Genomic DNA, 18,573 nt, shown 5'->3' with positions numbered 1-18,573 from the left:
CAGAGGTGTTAGGGACTGTCACCCCAGAGCCCCCTTCAGAAGGCCACCTGTTTCTCCAGGCTTTCTGATCTGAATTGATGATGGCTCCGGGTCTCATTTGGTGTCATCGTTTTCATCTGTTTGGGTCCCCCAGCTGTGGCCTAGCGTCGTTAATTAGCCTTTGTTTAATTGGTAGATGAATAAATCCAGGCGTCGTGGGACTCGCCGTCTCAGAAGTCTCTTCCTCCTCCTTTCCATCCCTTTTTCTTTGTCTTAACGCAAATGAGAGGAACCATGACGAGCAGTAGATAATACTGAAATGTCCAACATGAAAAGGTAGAGTTGTAGTTGAGAAGATAACAGATTGATATTAACCTCATGTCGATGGTCCTGGTTTAGGTTGATCTCAGCGGGGTGTTGGTGATCTTATGACCAAAGGATCTTCATTTTTTTCAGTCGTGAGTCTTGAAAATAATGCTGGGTATCGAGCTATTTTGGAGGGTTAGACATCGTCTTCACACCACTCTCGCATATGACTCCTTTCCCTGGCGGATGTCACATTTATTTAAGCAAGCTGTTCTTCTGTCTCCACGGTGACTCCTTCACTGTTGTCTTCCTGTTCCTGGATGACTGACTGCTGAGAATAGGATGTTTTTGTTATCAAATAATAAGAGCAAGGTTGACTGCATTAGGAAAAAAACTCAAATTTACCTTAGCTTCTGTAAGCTTTCTATACGGTTCTAGATGGATAGATTCTGTTCATTCATTGTTCGTTCCCCTTCAGGTCCTTTAGATTCCCCTCTCTCCCTCTTGTACAAGCAATAACAATGTTTTCTCACCTTAGTTCATTTAGTGTGATTTAGCATCACATCTCTTTGACCATCTCTATCTCTTACATATAATAACGTTTTCTCACCTTTCTTAGTCCAGTCATGTTGTCAGCGATCGTTGCCTTGAGCTGGTAAAAGGTCAGATACGCAAGTATAGTGCTATGTCATGACAGAGCAAGGACATCAAAGGCAGCAATATGGGTTCACTTAGTTGCATGCGTAGCATATTACACACTGCTACAGTGTGCCATTCTGTGGTTTCATTAGTCTTGTAACAAACCTTAAATTCCATGATGAATGATTAGATGTTAGCCATGCCCAGAATGTGAAAATAAAAATCCTGCATGTGTTGTCCTCCCACAAACCGCCTTCAAACACAATCACCCACCCTCACATCCTCCTCTTTCCCTTATTGTGGTTCCATTTATCAGCCTTTTGAGTCGTCAAATGAATCTGGCCTTGGCTTGAGGGGAAACACAAACACATTTGCTAACTGTTACAATGGAATGCGGGCTAGGAAAAGGAAAAGACTTAGCTTTGGAGAGTATCCAATGCGGCAGGCCGAGAGAGCTCACAGAGAGGGCCGAGTTACACTGGCTGGCTGGCCTCCGTCTCAATGTGCCTTTTGTTTCCACTGGGGAACCTTAACTCCTTGTCATCCACAGTCAAGCCGACTAGTTACTTTCAACGTCATGTGGCTAATTAACACTCCTTTAGTCATTTAGAATGAATGGTTATTCATTGACAGTTGTAAAGTATCATTCAGAGCTGGAAAATGGATGGAGTTGATTACTGTAGCTTCAATAACTAAATTGCCCTACATTTGATAAGCAGTTTTTATAAACTGTTGATTCAACGATTTTTATGAAATATATATATATATATATATACTGCTCAAAAAAATAAAGGGATTTTCCACCATAATTTGCAAATAAATTCATTAAAAATCCTACAATGTGTTTTTCTGGATTCTTTTTTCTTCTCATTTTGTCTGTCATAGTTGAAGTGTACCTATGATGAATATTACAGGCCTCTCTCTTCTTTTTAAGTGGGAGAACTTGCACAATTGTGGCTGACTAAATACTTTTTTGCCCCACTGTGTGTGTGTGTGTGTGTGTGTGTATGTGTGTATATTTATTTATTTATTTATTTATTTATTTTTTTAAAGAAGCTTAAATTCTAACTACTTCTCCCCTCTTCCTCCCTTTAGGTGAGAGCTACGTGTGTGCCTCCAACGAGCCCTACCGCCGAGTGGACTATACCAAGAACGTTAACCCTAACTGGTCAGTGGGCATCAAGGCCGGCCAGTCCCGCTCCCTGTCCTCCCTCAGCACCCTGGTAAAGGGCGAGCTGCAGCGTAGTGAGGCCAGCCTGGGCACCAGAGACTTCATCAAGCCCAAGCTGGTGACTGTCATTCGCAGCGGGGTCAAGCCCAGGAAGGCTGTGAGGATCCTGCTGAATAAGAAGACGGCCCACTCCTTCGAACAGGTGCTGACTGACATCACGGACGCCATCAAGCTAGACTCCGGGGCGGTCAAACGGCTCTACACACTGGAGGGAAAACAAGTAAGATGGTAGTAATTCTGTAGATGCAACAACATGCTTACTTTCTATAGCAGAAGGGTCTCAAATCCAATCCTGACGTATATGATGTGGTTATTTAGCCATTTTCCCCCTTCTTCTAAATGGCTTACAGACAGTTGTGTTCAACATATGTGGCCCATACAGGCATCAAACCCTCAACCTTGCTGTTGCAAGTAATGAATAACGATACTTCAGGGACTCTATATTAGAGTATGTTGGGTTAATCCCAACGCTGCTCTGGAGATGGGAATCAGTACCAGATGGGATATCCATATTGAGTTCTCTGGTCAAAGGTCTTATTTATAGCATAGATGCTTCATGATTTATGAGTTTCAGCTGTATCAGCACTCAACCTTTATACTATTGCTAATCAGCACAAACCCCATGGTGCACTACAAGTATCTCCATGAGTCGACCAAATCAACAAACTTCATGCTTTGTTTGGAATACAGTGTTTGGTTATGGCCAGACATAATGGGACCCATCTCGTCCAAAACGTTGAGTCTCATCCAAAACTTAAGTTTACCAAAAAAGCTCCTGGAAGCACCTGGATGATCATCAAGACTCTTGGAAGAATGTTCTATAGACAGATGAGTCCAAAGTATAACTTTTTGGACGACATGGGTCTCTTTATGCCTGGTGAAAACCAAACATTGCATTGCACAGTAAGAACCTTATACCAACGGTCAAGCATGGTGATGGCTTGGGGATGCTTTGCTGCCTCAGGACCTGGACGACTTGCCTTAATAGAAGGAACCATGAATTCTGCTCTGTGTCAGAGAATTCTACAGGAGAATGTCAGGCCATCCGTCTGAGCTGAAGCACAGATGGGTCATGCAGCAAGACAATGATCCAAAACACACAATTAAGTCTATATGGCAAAAAAGCAACAAATATGACGTTTTGGAATGGCCAGACCTAATCCCAATTGAGATGTTGTGGTAGGACTTGAAACGAGCAGCCCAGGATTATGTAGTGTTAGTTATCAAGAACTTTATCTTTGCATTTCCCCCCAGCTTAGTTTAGATTGGTGTAAATGTCGCTGAGTTACAGCAGTTCTGCATGGAAGAGTGGGCCAAAATTCCTCCACGCGACATGAGACTGATCAACAAATATAGGAAGCATTTGGTTGGAGCCATTGCTGCTAAAGGTGGCACAACCGGTTATTAGGGGGAAATTACTTTTTCACACAGGGGCATTGGGTGTTGCATAACTTTGTTTATGAACTAAATCAAGTTTATGAACTAAATCAAGTAAGTATGTAATTGTTGTATTATTTGTTCACTCAGGTTCCCTTTATCTAATTTTAGGTTTTGGTTGAAGATCTGATAATGAGAAAGGAGGCAAATACTTTTTTTCACAGCACTGTTTGGTCCTATTTAGTATTTCCATCTAGACATCTACAGTATGTCCCAAATGGCACCCTATTCCATATTTAGCACCCTACTTTTGATCAGAGCCTTTATGGACCCTGGTCAAAAGTAGTGCACGACATAGGGAATAGGGTGCCATTTGAGACGCACACCTAATGTGCTAGTGATGAACACGTGATGCATTTAATTTCCCATCATGGGCTTTAGTTTTAGATTGATATAAATGCTGCTAGCCTCATTTGAGGAAGAAGATTCCATCATAATTGATTAAGGGGGAGTGGATTTAGAACATTTCCTAGAAGTCAGGTTCCACAGTTGTTAAAGATAAGTGGATTTTCTGATAAATCTGGATTGAAATGCAGTCTGTGTTTTTTACAGAGCTTTAACGGTTGGACCTCTTATTTCACAAGCAATGGCACTGTGCTGAGAGGTGTTAGGCAAGTGGTTCTTTGATAACGGCAGGATCATGATGCCGGTCAATAGAGTCAGTTTTTGTGAAGGACCGTTCGCTTAGAAGTATACAAGACATTGAGACATCTAATGTAGCAGTGAAGGTTTCAGTGCTAGACAAGGCTAAAGAAAAGAGAAGCAGTATCCCCCAAAATCCCATTCCTTCTATCTGAACTCTGAATATTGTCCTGGCAGAGAACACAGTTGACCCTTCTTTCCTGACAGATTCCCAGAGCCGGCGGGAATCTTCACGGACTGGCCAGAGAAGTGACTCATGAAAATAATGATCCTTATCCTCTCAGACAGTCAGGCCGGCCAGCCCAACATACTGAAGCCTCTATTCAGAGGAGGCTCTGTATCAGGAGGAGAGGCAGGGTCTGGATGATTTCTCCCTCTCTCTCTGACAGAGAAGACAGTTTATGCAGTACAGTACAGTAGGCACTTTCAGTATCTGCACCTGTTTGCTTTTGTTTTGTGGCAATGAACCAGTCTTGCAGCACAAACTGAAATACACGGCAGTATTGGGCCAGAAATGTCTGTCCAAGCTTGATTTTCGCCCAGAGAGATGTTTTAGGTACATAATCAGTGATTCACCCCTTCAGTCCAACTCTGGCCGCTTATTACTCGGCCGTCCACAGAGAGTACAGGGATGGAACGACAGACAGAACGAGAGGAGAAACAAGCGATGACTGAAAAGATCAGCCATCACATCTGAATCGACGGTCTCGCTTACTCCCTCTGGTACTCAACATCGCTGCTCTTTCAAAAATGGCCAAGCATAGGCTACAGCATGATGGATCCTTGGGAATGCCCCATTAGATATCCATCCCGGTACTTATTCAGTCCCATGTCTGTGACAGAAAGACTACTGACTCCTTGTCTGGCTTTATCCCTTCATGGATTGCTTAAACAGATTTGACAGTGCTGTGGGCTGAGACTTCATCATAAATGATGATGCAACACAGCTGCAAGTTGACTGGGACGTTTTCTCCATTCATCCGTTAACATTTAGTGTTGTCGGCACTAGACAGGGAGAGGAGGAATCCTGTTTTGTGTCGAGATAAAGCAGAGAGACGGGGTGTGCGAGAAAGAGGGAGTGCCTTTCCTACTCTGTCCTTGGGGACCGCTTCAGGCAGGCGACTCGCAAGGGCTGTTTGGAATGCAATGTGGCGGGCGGTTTGACTGCGACGCGCACTGATGATGTCACAGGGGATTTGCCTGAGGAAGCCGGTGGTATATCCAAACGAGCGCTGCAGGGCTGTCTGGAATGCAGGCTGACTCTCTCTGGGATTTCACAGGGAAACCTCCTCTTTCCAATCTCCCTGTTTTTTTGTGTATTCTAACGCTATGCAAAAAAATTGTCCATGAGCTGCCAGGCATATGCAAATGACACGATTATGCTAATGCATGAATGAAACGTGTTGGCTCCAACAATCCAGTTGTTCTCGCTCACAGAGAATGTTAAGTGTGGCTTTGTCTGTAGCTTTCAGTTCGATTACAGTCAGTTCTATAGCATTTAGTTATTATGCTGCTTGCAATTTGTTATGGCAGCGCTCCATTTGAAACTATGGGTTACTGCATATATTTGTAGACAGGTTAGCTGACAACGTCACAAACATTGCCCACGCTTCATTGGGGCAGAAGTCCGTGTGTTGTGATTCTGGATGACCAGATAGCTAGCAACAGTAACAAGAAGCTGCCATGTGGGGAATCGTAAGCTTGTTTTATCTTGTTCTTGATACCATGTCTTGTTTTGACTGATGTCACATCTATGCTAATATGGCTACAATTCACTAGCTAGTAACTGTAACAATGTATTTGAGAGACAACACGTGCTCATTGTGCAAATGTATGTATGTTTTCAGTAAACATTGAAGACGAAATATAGTTCACATGTTATCAACAATCTAAGCCGACCCCATCTGTTTTGCCCCATAGTTGCGCATGCGTCGGTTTTGTTGCAAAACAACCAACCCGTCTATAACCATGACAACAATAGAAGAGTTGGCTGCTGCACATACAGTATTGGACCCAGGCTAGCTCAAAGGACAGTACACAACCCTAACAGCAGCCCAGGCCTGTGGCGCTCTGAGGGATGGCCCATGTGCTTAAACACCATTTAAAAATACCTGGCAGCCAATGGCACGACAGCCATCTCACCAATGTGTATAGCATAATGAATGGAGCCTACAGTAACTCCTACCATCGTTGAGAGATAGGAAGCACTCATTTTGAGTTTTAGCAGATCAATATTTCAGACGTAAGATGCTGTAATATCTTGTTGTTCATTATAAATTGATAAGGCCCATATTGTTCCACTCTCTCTGAGCTGTTTTGATGAGTTTGAGTTGGTAACGCACTGAGCATGGGTTGTTAATGATAAGGTCGTTCTCCGTTACCCAGACCATCTACTGTATGTTCAACTCCTGAGAAGGATTGCTCTTCTTCCTGTCATATGCTTTCGTAATAATCCACTCCATTGATTGATTTATATCACCATATAAACAGCCCTTTCAGTCCTGATAGAGGGCTGATTGGGGATCCTCTGTTGCATGTAATGGCATATACCAGGACACCACATCCTACACGACTCCATCGAATGGGAACTCCAATACAATAGTTTTCTGTCACTGAGGAGGATCAATGGGGACTGTTTAAAAGCAGATGATCCCTTGTGGTTAATGGGGAGGTATTCATGGCCCTATAGCTGAGTAACCGTGTCCTTTTGATTCAATGAGGCAGATCATAGGAAAGGCCAACTCTGTGTGTATCACAATGAGGTTGGTTGCACTTTAATTGGGGAGAACGGGCTCGTGACAATGTCTGGCATGGAATAGGTGGAATGGTATCAAATGCATCAAACACATGGTTTCCAGGTGTTTGATTCCATTCACTCCATTCCAGACATTATTATTAGCTGTCTTACACACAAGCAGAGGCTGCTGAGGGAATCTAATCAGAGCTGGGCGCAAAACAGGATGTACACTCATGAAGCTGTGTCATTCAAAACATGTATTCAAAATGGAGGTCAATGTAGGGGCATTATGGCTGTAAATATCTTGTTTTAACTTCTTAGTGATCCCTTCGCACGCCAATCCCGTTTAACGGGATTGATTGGACAACACCCAGTGAAATAGCAGCGCGCCAAATTCAAAAACAGAAATACTCATCATAATAATTAATGAATCATACAAGTGTTATACATCGGTTTAAAGATTAACTTCTTGTTAATCCAGCCACAGTGTCAGATTTCAAAAAGGCTTTACGGCTAAAGAAAACCATGCTATTATCTGAGGACAGCACCCCATCAAACAAACACATGAAAATCACATTTCAACCCGACAGGCGCGACACAAAAGTCAAAATAACGATATAATTCATGCCTTACTTTTGAAGATCTTCTTCTGTTGGCACTCCAATATGTCCCATAAACATCACAAATGGTCCTGTCGTTTATATCTCCAAAATGTCATTTATTTGTCACGTTTGATCCAAAAAACACTGGTTCCAACTCGCGCAACATGACTACAAATTATCTAATATAGTTACCTGTAAACTTGATCCAAAAATTTCAAACAACTTTCCTAATCCAACTGTATTTTTTAACGTAAATAATCTATAAAATTTAACACGGGATAAACTGTGTTCAATACCGGACAGAAAAACAAAGTGGAGCGAGCTTTCAGGTCGCGCGCCCTTAACTTCTTACGGATAGGTGGGACAGTTGCGTCTCATTTGTGCAAAAAACAGGGAAAATACAGCGCGGCAAATTCAAGAAAATGATATAAAATCAAACTTTCATTAAATCACACATGTAAGATACTCAATTTAAAGCTACACTCATTGCAAATCCAGCCAACATGTCAGATTTTAACAAGGCTTTTCGGCGAAAGCATAAACTATTATCTGATGACAGCACCAGCAGTAAACAAAGGGGATAGCATATTTCAACCCTGCAGGCGCTAATCAAAACTCAGAAATAAAATATAAAACATACATTACCTTTGACGAGCTTCTTTTGTTGGCACTCCAATATGTCCCATAAACATCACTATTGCTCCTTTTTGTTCGATTAATTCCGTCCATATATATCTAAATGTCAATTTATAAAGCGCATTTGATCCAGAAAAAAACAGCTTCCAAAAAATGCAACGTCACTACAAAGTTGCCTATAAACTTTGACAAAATATTTCAAACTACTTTTGTAATACAACTTTAGGTATTTTTAAACGTTAATAATCAATCAAAATGTAGACTGGGCAATCTGTTTTCAATACAGGAATGAAAACAAACCGGCGCTACTCTTTACGTCTTGCACAACTCTCAACAGTGTACCCACTTCCTAGTTGGCCTACTTCTTCATTGCACAAAGGCCTCAACCAAATTCCAAAGACTGGTGACATCCAGTGTAAGCTGTAGGAACTGATAACCAGTTTCTAAGAAATGTTGTTTTCCAATGAGAATTCATTGAAAAGAGAGTGACTTAAAAAAACATTCCTGGATGATTTGTCCTTGGTTTTGCCTGCCAAATAAGTTCTGTTTCACTCACAGACATAATTTCAACAGTTTTAGAAACTTTAGTGTTTTCTATCCAAATCTACCAATTAAAATGCATATCCTAGCTTCTGGGCCTGAGTACCAGGCAGTTTACTTTGGGCACACTTTCATCTGGACATGAAAATAGTGCCCCCTATCCTTGAGAATTTTTAATGGCCATCCATCCCAGCATGATCCCATACTTGTCCGTATAACCTTGTGTTTACAAATACTTACCATAAGTGAGTCATATAAATACTCAGACATTGATATTTGCCTGATTGCACATTATGTTATATGAAGTGTCATACTTGCAATGCTCGGCTGAGAATTTCCCCCCAACTGTTGTTGTCTCTGACCAGGCAGAGATCAAGAGTTAAGCTAAATCAGTCCCTGCCACCTGCTCATGAAACCACCAGGCACCAGCCCCTCTCTGGCATGGGATGAGGGTATGGGACAAGGGAACAGACAGGAAACTGGCCCCATTGGAACAGATAGTAAACCGGCCAATAGTCTTTTCTCTCTGACCATACTGTGGCCTGCTGTCTACTGTAACTGTAGTCTTGTCAAATCCTCTACATGTAATACAATATACAATATCTCTGTACTGGTATGTACTGTATTCAGCTTCTCTGGTAGAGTTCTCTGGGATTTTACTTGATGTATGTAGTACACATGAGTGGACTTTTTTAATCACTGTGTTTTAGGACCATAATAGTAACTCTGTTTGGCTTCTAAAGGCAATTAGAATAGTGTCAATTTAGAGATTTAACTGCTAAATTGTAATTATTTCACCACTATGGCCTATTTATTGCCTTACCTCCCTTATCTTACCTCATTTGCACACACTGTATATAGACTTTTTTCTATTGTGTTATTGACTGTATGTTTGTTTATTCCATGTGACTCTGTGTTATTGTTTGTGTCACCCTACTTTGCTTTATCTTGGCTAGGTCAGAGTCGTAAATGAGAACTAGTTCTCAACTAGCCTACCTGGTGAAATAAAAAATGAACTGCAGAAGCCTGAATCCTTACCCTTAAAGAACAGAGTTGGACTATAATGGATGCTGTCCACTTCAATGACCGCCATTCAGTCAATGGAATGTAATTTGATTTTGATTTCTGAAGGAAAATTATTCAGATAGCCAGAGTAATATTTGTAGTTTTCTGGTCATATTTTTAAGTTCATGCCTTTTGTAAATTCATCAAACTGTTATGTCTGAGTAAATAAGCAATGCGTATACCTAGAACTTCTGATTATGTTAAATATTTAGCAGTTACATGATTAACTACATGATCTATGGGCTTTTGCTTTTCCACTTCTTCTCCTTGTCCAATCTGCCTGTCTGCCAAGTGAACTCTCTACATTAGTCTGGATACTCTGACAGGACTTGCCCTCTCTCTGACAGCGCCTCTCTCCAGCTAAGCTGCTTTTCACGCTCTGAGATGCTCACGTCTTTGGACGGGCATGTCTCCTGTGATTCCCTCTAAAACAGACTCTGGAGGGGGTTGTCTGTGTGTGTCTGTCTGTGTGACAGTGATGAGGTATTGTTGTTTGTCCCCCCCATGGCTGTAACATTGTCACTCACTATTATGTCTGATTTGTCCTGTGAAGGGTGAGAGGCATGGCCTAGAGAAGAGCCATTTCAGTGTGTCCTTTTTATCTAAGCTCTGTATTATAGTAAAGGGGATGCTTTTGTTATCAGAGAGAAGGGGTTCTCTTCTCAAGTGTTCGTTTCCCCTCAAGTAATTAAATTCAGTATTTAATCCAAAACATTGGATTCTAAGTCTTTAACGCTATCACACTGTTTTGGCTGTGTAAGAACATCATATATCCTTCAAATGAGAGCCTTGTACAGTTAGCGTAGCCGCTAGCGTATTAGATCCCAAAGCCCCAGAGACACGTCTCAAAAAGCCCATCAAATGCCTCACCCTTGGGCTTAGCAGCCAGCGCTAACAAGCTACCAGCGCTAACACATGAAGGACGGCCCGACTACAGCCTAGCCCAGCCTGCCATCTGCTCCTCCTCCAAACAATCAAATCGATGGTCCCAGGCAATGTCTGTGTCTGTAGGGGTCTGCCAACCAACACCCTCCCTTAGCTCCCCTACCAGGACCCTGACCATCACTAGATAATTAAACGTATAAATTGAGGGAGTGCGTGTGTGTTCGTGCGTACCTATGTGTGTAGGGGGTTAAAGTGCAGCTTGTGTGTGTACTCCATTTGTAAACACAATGCACTCTCAGTTCAGCTCTCTCTCTCTCTACTTGATTGCTAAGCTGCTAGCCTGGATGAATGTTAATTGATATCCTCTGGGCTACATCAGGGCCAACAGACTCAGCTGCTGCTTTGAGAGAGAAACTTCTCTCTGTTTTACATCTCAAAGCCGTGTGGAAGAAAGAAAGAACGGGAGCTCTTTGGCAGGAGGTGGGATTGAAGAAAGTGCCAGCTGTCCTATAAACATTGTAGAGTGAATTGTTTTGTTTATTCCCGCTTAACTTCACTGCCATTTGGCCTCTGGAAGGAAATGGATAGGGAGATGCTGTAGGAGGTAAAGTATAGTGCAGTCCACTGCAGGAGCTGATTTGATAATATATGTCCCCACTTGTGGGATTGTAAGAAAGCATGCATGTGTACACACACACACCTGTAGCCGTATTCATTTTACAACTTTTTCACAGCGTATGGACAGCACATGGTTCTATTATCCCCCCAGTCAGCAACCATTGGTAATATATCTGGCTATATTATGGCACCAGTGTATCATTATCACAGTGAATGGCTGCCAGTAGGACCATTATGATGGACCGTTATGATGGACCATTATGAAGGACCTGACTACATCATCAGAATTGTATGAGCACAGATGAGGTTCTGGCCAAGGGATGAGAGCACAGGGAGGGAGGGAAGTAAGGGAGGTAAAGACTCCCTCCTCCCCCAACCTAGTCAGCCTGCAGCATCACCACTCCAGACCCTCTTTTCCACCTATGCATCTACAGTGGTCAAGGGGTCTGAAAGTTACTACATGATTCCATGTGTTATTTCATAGTTTTGATGTCTTCACTATTATTCTACAATGTAAAAATAAAGAAAAACCCAAGCTTTTGACTGGTACTATATATACACTGCTCAAAAAAATAAAGGGAACACTTAAACAACACAATGTAACTCCAATTCAATCACACTTCTGTGAAATCAAACTGTCCACTTAGGAAGCAACACTGATTGACAATACATTTCACATGCTGTTGTGCAAATGGAATAGACAACAGGTGGAAATTATAGGCAATTAGCAAGACACCCCCAATAAAGGAGTGGTTCTGCAGGTGGTGACCACAGACCACTTCTCAGTTCCTATGCTTCCTGGCAGATGTTTTGGTCACTTTTGAATGCTGGCGGTGCTTTCACTCTAGTGGTAGCATGAAACGGAGTCTACAACCCACACAAGTGGCTCAGATAGTGCAGCTCATCCAGGATGGCACATCAATGCGAGCTGTGGCAAGAAGGTTTGCTGTGTCTGTCAGCGTAGTGTCCAGAGCATGGAGGCGCTACAAGGAGACAGGCCAGCACATCAGGAGACGTGGAGGAGGCCGTAGGAGGGCAACAACCCAGCAGCAGGACCGCTACCTCCGCCTTTGTGCAAGAAGGAGCAGGAGGAGCACTGCCAGAGCCCTGCAAAATGACCTCCAGCAGGCCACAAATGTGCATGTGTCTGCTCAAACGGTCAGAAACAGACTCCATGAGGGTGGTATGAGGGCCCGACGTCCACAGGTGGGGGTTGTGCTTACAGCCCAACACCATGCAGGATGTTTGGCATTTGCCAGAGAACACCAAGATTGGCAAATTCGCCACTGGCGCCCTGTGCTCTTCACAGATGAAAGCAGGTTCACACTGAGCATATGTGACAGACATGACAGAGTCTGGAGACGCCGTGGAGAATGTTCTGCTGTCTCCAACATCCTCCAGCATGACCGGTTTGGCGGTGGGTCAGTCATGGTGTGGGGTGGCATTTCTTTGGGGGGCCTCCATGTGCTCGCCAGAGGTAGCCTAACTGCCATTAGGTACCGAGATGAGATCCTCAGACCCCTTGTGAGACCATATGCTGGTGCGGTTGGCCCTCGGTTCCTCCTAATGCAAGACAATGGTAGACCTCATGTGGCTGGAGTGTGTCAGCAGTTCCTGCAAGAGGAAGGCATTGATGCTATGGACTGGCCCGCCCGTTCCCCAGACCTGAATCCAATTGAGCACATCTGGAACATCATGTCTCGCTCCAACGCCACGTTGCACCACAGACTGTCCAGGAGTTGACAAATGCTTCAGTCCAGGTCTGGGAGGAGATCCCTCAGGAGACCATCCACCACCTCATCAAGAGCATGCCCAGCCGTTGTAGGGAGGTCATACAGGCACGTGGAGGCCACACACACTACTGAGCCTCATTTTGACTTGTTTTAAGGACATTACATCAAAGTTGGATCAGCCTGTAGTGTGGTTTTCCACTTTAATTTTGAGTGTGACTCAAAATCCAGACCTCCATGGGTTGATACATTTGATTTCCATTGATAATTTGTGTGATTTTGTTGTCAGCACATTCAACTATGTAAAGAAAAAAGTATTTAATAAGAATATTTCATTCATTCAGATCTAGGATGTGTTATTTTAGTGTTCCCTTTATTTTTTTGAGCAGTATATATATATATATATATATATGTATATATACACACACACATTTGAAGTCGGATGTTTACCTACACCTTAGCCAAATACATATATAAACTCAGTTTTTCACAATTCCTGACATTTAATCCCCTTTACTTTAAGAATGTGAAATATCAGAATAATAGTAGAGTGATTTATTTCAGCTTTTATTTCTTTCATTACATTCTTAGTGGGTCAGAAGTGTACATACACTCAATTAGTATTTGGTAGCATTGCCTTTAAATTGTTTAACTTGGGTCAAATGTTACGGGTAGCCTTCAACAAGCTTCCCACAATAAGTTCCTCCTCCTGACAGAGCTGGTGTAACGGAGTCAGGTTTGTAAGGCCTCCTTGCTCGCACATGCTTTTTCAGTTCTGCCCACAAATTTGCTATGGAATTGAGGTCGTCTTTGTGATGGCCACTCCATTACCTTGACTTTGTTGTCCTTAAGCCATTTCGCCACAACTTTGGAAGTATGCTTGGGGTCATTGTCCATTTGGAAGACCCATTTGCGACCAAACTTTAACTTCCTGACTGATGTCTTGAGATGCTGCTTCAATATATCCACATAATCTTTCTCCCTCATGCTGCCATCTATTTTGTGAAGTGCCCCAGTCCCTCCTGCAGCAAAGAACCTCCACAATATGATGCTGCCACCCCTGTGCTTCATGGTTGGGATGGTGTTCTTCAGCTTGCAAGCCTCCTCCTTTTTCCTCCAAACATAATGGTCATTATGGCCATGATGGTCATTATAGCCAAACAGTTATATTTTTGTTTCATCAGACCAGAGGATATTTCTCCAAAAAGTACAATCTTTGTCCCCATGTGCAGTTGCAAACCGTAGTCTGGCTTCTTTATGGCGTTTTGGAGCAGTGGCTTCTTCCTTGCTGAGCGGCCTTTCAGGTTATGTCGACATAGAACTCGTTTTACTGTGGATATATATACTTTTGTACTTGTTTCCTCCAGCATCTTCACAAAGTCCTTTGCTGTCGTTCTGGGGTAGATTTGCACTTTTCGCACCAAAGTACGTTCATCTCTAGGAGACAGAACACGTCTCCTTCCTAAGAGGTATGACGGCTGCGTGGTCCCATGGTGTTTATACTTGCGTACTATTGTTTGTACAGATGAACGTGGTACCTTCAGACGTTTGGTTCATCCTTGGGATCAATTTCCAGACTTGTGGAGGTATTTTTTGATTTTTCCATGATGTCAAGCAAAGAGGCAGTTTGAGTTTGAAGGTAGGCCTTGAAATACATCCACAAGTACACATCAATTGACTCAAATCATGTAAATTAGCCTATCAGAAGCTTCTGATGCCATGACATCATTTTCTGGACTTTTCCAAGCTGTTTATTAAAGGCACAGTCAACTACTGTCAATTATAAGTTAAATAATCTGTCTGTAAACAATTGTTGGAAAAATTACTTGTGTCATGTACAATATACATGTCCTTTGTTAACAAGAAGTGGTTGAGAAACAAGTTTTAATGACTAAGTATGTATATGTAAGCTTCCGACTTCAACTGTGTGTGTGTACACCAGAAATGTTGTTTTACAGGGTCAGCCATAGTAGTACGACGCAAATTAGGGTTAAGTGCCCTACTCAAGGGCACATCGACATATACCTCCTCCTCCTGTGGCTTATCTTGTTACTTCTTCTCCTGTTACCTCCCCCTCTTAAGGTTCCCCACTGAGCAAAGCAACCGACAGCCAATTCAGGTCTGCCAAGATTTGAGAACCCCCCCATAATTAACCTTTTAACCTTAGATAAATCTATAAATGTAAATCCATTTGGTACATGTAAGGCGTGGGAACATGATGAATATCATCAATCTGGGGATGCTGTAGACAGTGAATACATATTATATAAATACATGGAGGATCGGGAGGTAATATCCACGGAGGGTGACCTGTAGGCCCCAATCTCCCCATGTGCTGGTATGTTCAAGCATTTTCATTCCCCTTATCCTTACAGGAAGAGGAACTGAAGGAAATACAACCTACATGCTGTGTTTGTGTGAGAGAGTGTGTGAGAGAGCGTGTGTGTGTGTGTGTGTGTGTGTGTGTGTGTGTGTGTGTGTGTGTGTGTGTGTGTGTGAGACCGACGCATCCAGCTAGCCTACCTGGAGCTCTTATAAAGAGGTAGACATTTTTATTTTCTCAGGGGAAATCTTCTAAGTGGTAATAGAGAGCAAATCCCTACAGCGTTTCAAAATGACGCAGGATACGATAGCGCACCAATAAAGTCTACTGTAGCAGTTAACCGTTTTCCCCCTGGGAGAAGCAGAGGTGTCATTGTTAGTGGGAATTGGAACTGACATATTGTCTGTAAAAGAGGGCTGGTTTCCATGGCTCGTATGTTTCTCATTCCTTTCATTCAATTACAGTCTTGTCCACTATTCCACTTTGACTAAAGACAGCCGAAGGTTGCACTCCTTGACGTTGATCTACTGTCATGCTAAACACATCAGTATTTTGTCCATTTGTAAATGGTCTACTGTCAGTTGCCATAGGTGTGTGTGTTCCATTGAAGCCTCTGGTTTCTGAATGCATTGGTAACCAATGTCCTTAGGCCATGGTTTCCAGTCTTTATCCTTCGAGAAGGCTTTCCTGCTCACCCCTCTTCACCCCTCAGATGTCAATGGTAGCCTATAGTAACCAGCCTGTCTCTCCTCATCTGTGGTTACCATGGGCAAATGAATTGTGTACAGAATATGTTCTATTAGTCATTATCATAATGCTTGAGATTTTGGGCATCTTTGGTTAGTCTTAGGGCGTCCGCATGCTTCCCAGCCGAAACAGTTTGGAAAAGGTGGTGCATATGTTATATTGACATTTTGTGACGTCTTTGTTAATTTTGAACTTAAGCGATTTTTTTTTTTAGGCTGTTCGGACACATGCGTTTTTCTCGAAGCAAGCTGAAGCCTGTAGCTGAAGTCTACGCCCTTCATCGGTGATTGGTCAACAGTAGGGATTTTTCAATAAATTATTTGTCATTCAACATGCACATTTGTTTATTGAGAAGTACTACATTAGTTAAATGTAAAATTGCGTGACTAAAATCTCCTCTGCAAAAACAACCAAATTAATGACCGGTTTCCTGAGTTATCTTAGATTAATTCAGACTTTTGAGGAAGTGTATACTGGCTATGGCGTATCAAAATGGACAAACAGTACTATTGCTGCTTTTTTTCTCATTTTTCAAGGAAGTATGCGAGCACACTCGTTCGTTTCGCCTAGCCGAGTTGTGCTTGTCGCCAGCCAAACTGAAGCATGCTTACGCCTTGACATGGACTGTCAGATGTATATGTAGCTCTTCGCAGTCCACATTGTAAACTCATTCTCCAAACATCCTCTGCCTTTATGTCAGTGACAATGGTCCAAATAAAAACAATCAATGCCACAGTCTTTCACAATGCAACTATTTCAGTGTATGATGTCATCAGGATGATATTTCGTTCATTTATCCTGAGCAGAACGGTACACAGGCCTGCCCTGTTAGGACTGGTGAGATGATTAGGTAGAAATGGCCCGCCCGCTCAACCCTTTAACCAGACCTAGTGAATAGGCCAGGAGCCATTATGAAGGGGACTAGACACAGGAGCCATTATGAAGGGGACTAGACACAGGAGCCATTATGAAGGGGACTAGACACAGGAGCCATTATGAAGGGGACTAGACACAGGAGCCATTATGAAGGGGACTAGACACAGGAGCCATTATGAAGGGGACTAGACACAGGAGCCATTATGAAGGGGACTAGACACAGGAGCCATTATGAAGGGGACTAGACACAGGAGCCATTATGAAGGGGACTAGACACAGGAGCCATTATGAAGGGGACTAGGAGCCAAACCATTATGAAGGGGACTAGACACAGGAGCCATCATGAAGGGGACTAGGAGCCAAACCATTATGAAGGGGACTAGACACAGGAGCCATTATGAAGGGGACTAGACACAGCAGCCATTATGAAGGGGACTAGACACAGGAGCCATTATGAAGGGGACTAGACACAGGAGCCATTATGAAGGGGACTAGACACAGGAGCCATTATGAAGGGGACTAGACACAGGAGCCATTATGAAGGGGACTAGACACAGGAGCCATTATGAAGGGGACTAGACACAGGAGCCATTATGAAGGGGACTAGACACAGGAGCCATCATGAAGGGGACTAGGAGCCAAACCATTATGAAGGGGACTAGGGAGCCAAACCATTATGAAGGGGACTAGGGGCAGGGGCAGGAATGAAGGACGTCCGGACTGACTGATAGTTAATTAGATCAACGTTGTGCATAATTAATTTTAGAGATGGATGGACATCTCTCTGGGAACATCATGTAGGATAGCTGGGCCCGGGATGCTAGTCCTACGGTTTTATGTTTACATATATGTAGTCTGAGGATGTAGGCCTTGCTGCATAGTAAACCGTTGTGTTGCTGAAGGTGCTGCCAGCAGTAGACCATATCCAAACAGAATGCAGACACAAGTCCACATAGACATCATATAGAATATACAATATCAGAACAGTAAACATCAAGTACAGATTGATTACAATGGGAATATGCAATTTACAGAGGGGCTATATACCATTTTTACAGAGGGGCTATATACCATTTTTACAGAGGGGCTATATACCATTTTTACAGAGGGGATTTATCTATATAAGCCGAGGGCAGGATGCTGACATGGCTAATGTATAGAGTATATACAGTGCCTTGCAGAAGTGTACGTCCATAGTGCAAATGCAGTATAGTGCCGATTTGTATTAGAGGTCATTGATAACAAGGTGCAGTAATCGGCTCAATGCAAAGTCACTTCATCTACCGGCCATCGGGCTCATATGGATTAAGGCCACTGTTGGCATGGCTACAGAGTCCATTTTTATCTCATTAGAATGGGTGTCCTTCCTCTATAGCTGATGAAATGAATGGGGTCTGGTTACAGAACTTCCCACTGGGCAAAAACTGCTTGAGTCCATGTTGTTTCCACGACATTTCAACCCAAAAATGTAATGTGATGATGCTGAATCAAGGTTGAAAACTGATTTAGATTTGAAAAAAGTCATCAATGTAAGGGAATCTCGTTTTTGTTTTCACCCAACTTTTAACTTAAATCCACCC

The 18,573-nt window shown here is 42.8% G+C and overlaps 1 protein-coding gene across 3 annotated transcripts in view; it reads left to right on the top strand.

Annotated features, from left to right (window-relative positions):
• The window catches only part of LOC124001537 (serine/threonine-protein kinase DCLK2-like), a 74,331-nt gene that overhangs the window by 11,794 nt on the left and 43,964 nt on the right, over positions 1-18,573 (top strand). For all 3 annotated transcript variants that reach the window (XR_006832799.1, XM_046308390.1, XM_046308389.1), the window contains exon 2: positions 2,020-2,375. Coding sequence is in view for 2 of the 3 variants with exons in the window: in XM_046308390.1 (XP_046164346.1) it covers positions 2,020-2,375 (356 nt within the window). In the remaining variant the exon portion in view is untranslated. The remainder of the gene's footprint in view (positions 1-2,019; positions 2,376-18,573) is intronic.

The sequence above is a fragment of the Oncorhynchus gorbuscha genome, linkage group LG17, assembly GCF_021184085.1.
Source record: "Oncorhynchus gorbuscha isolate QuinsamMale2020 ecotype Even-year linkage group LG17, OgorEven_v1.0, whole genome shotgun sequence".
Taxonomy (NCBI): domain Eukaryota; kingdom Metazoa; phylum Chordata; class Actinopteri; order Salmoniformes; family Salmonidae; genus Oncorhynchus; species Oncorhynchus gorbuscha.
The sequence above is the reverse complement of the archived record's forward strand: the minus strand, read 5'-3'. Positions and strand labels throughout refer to the sequence as shown.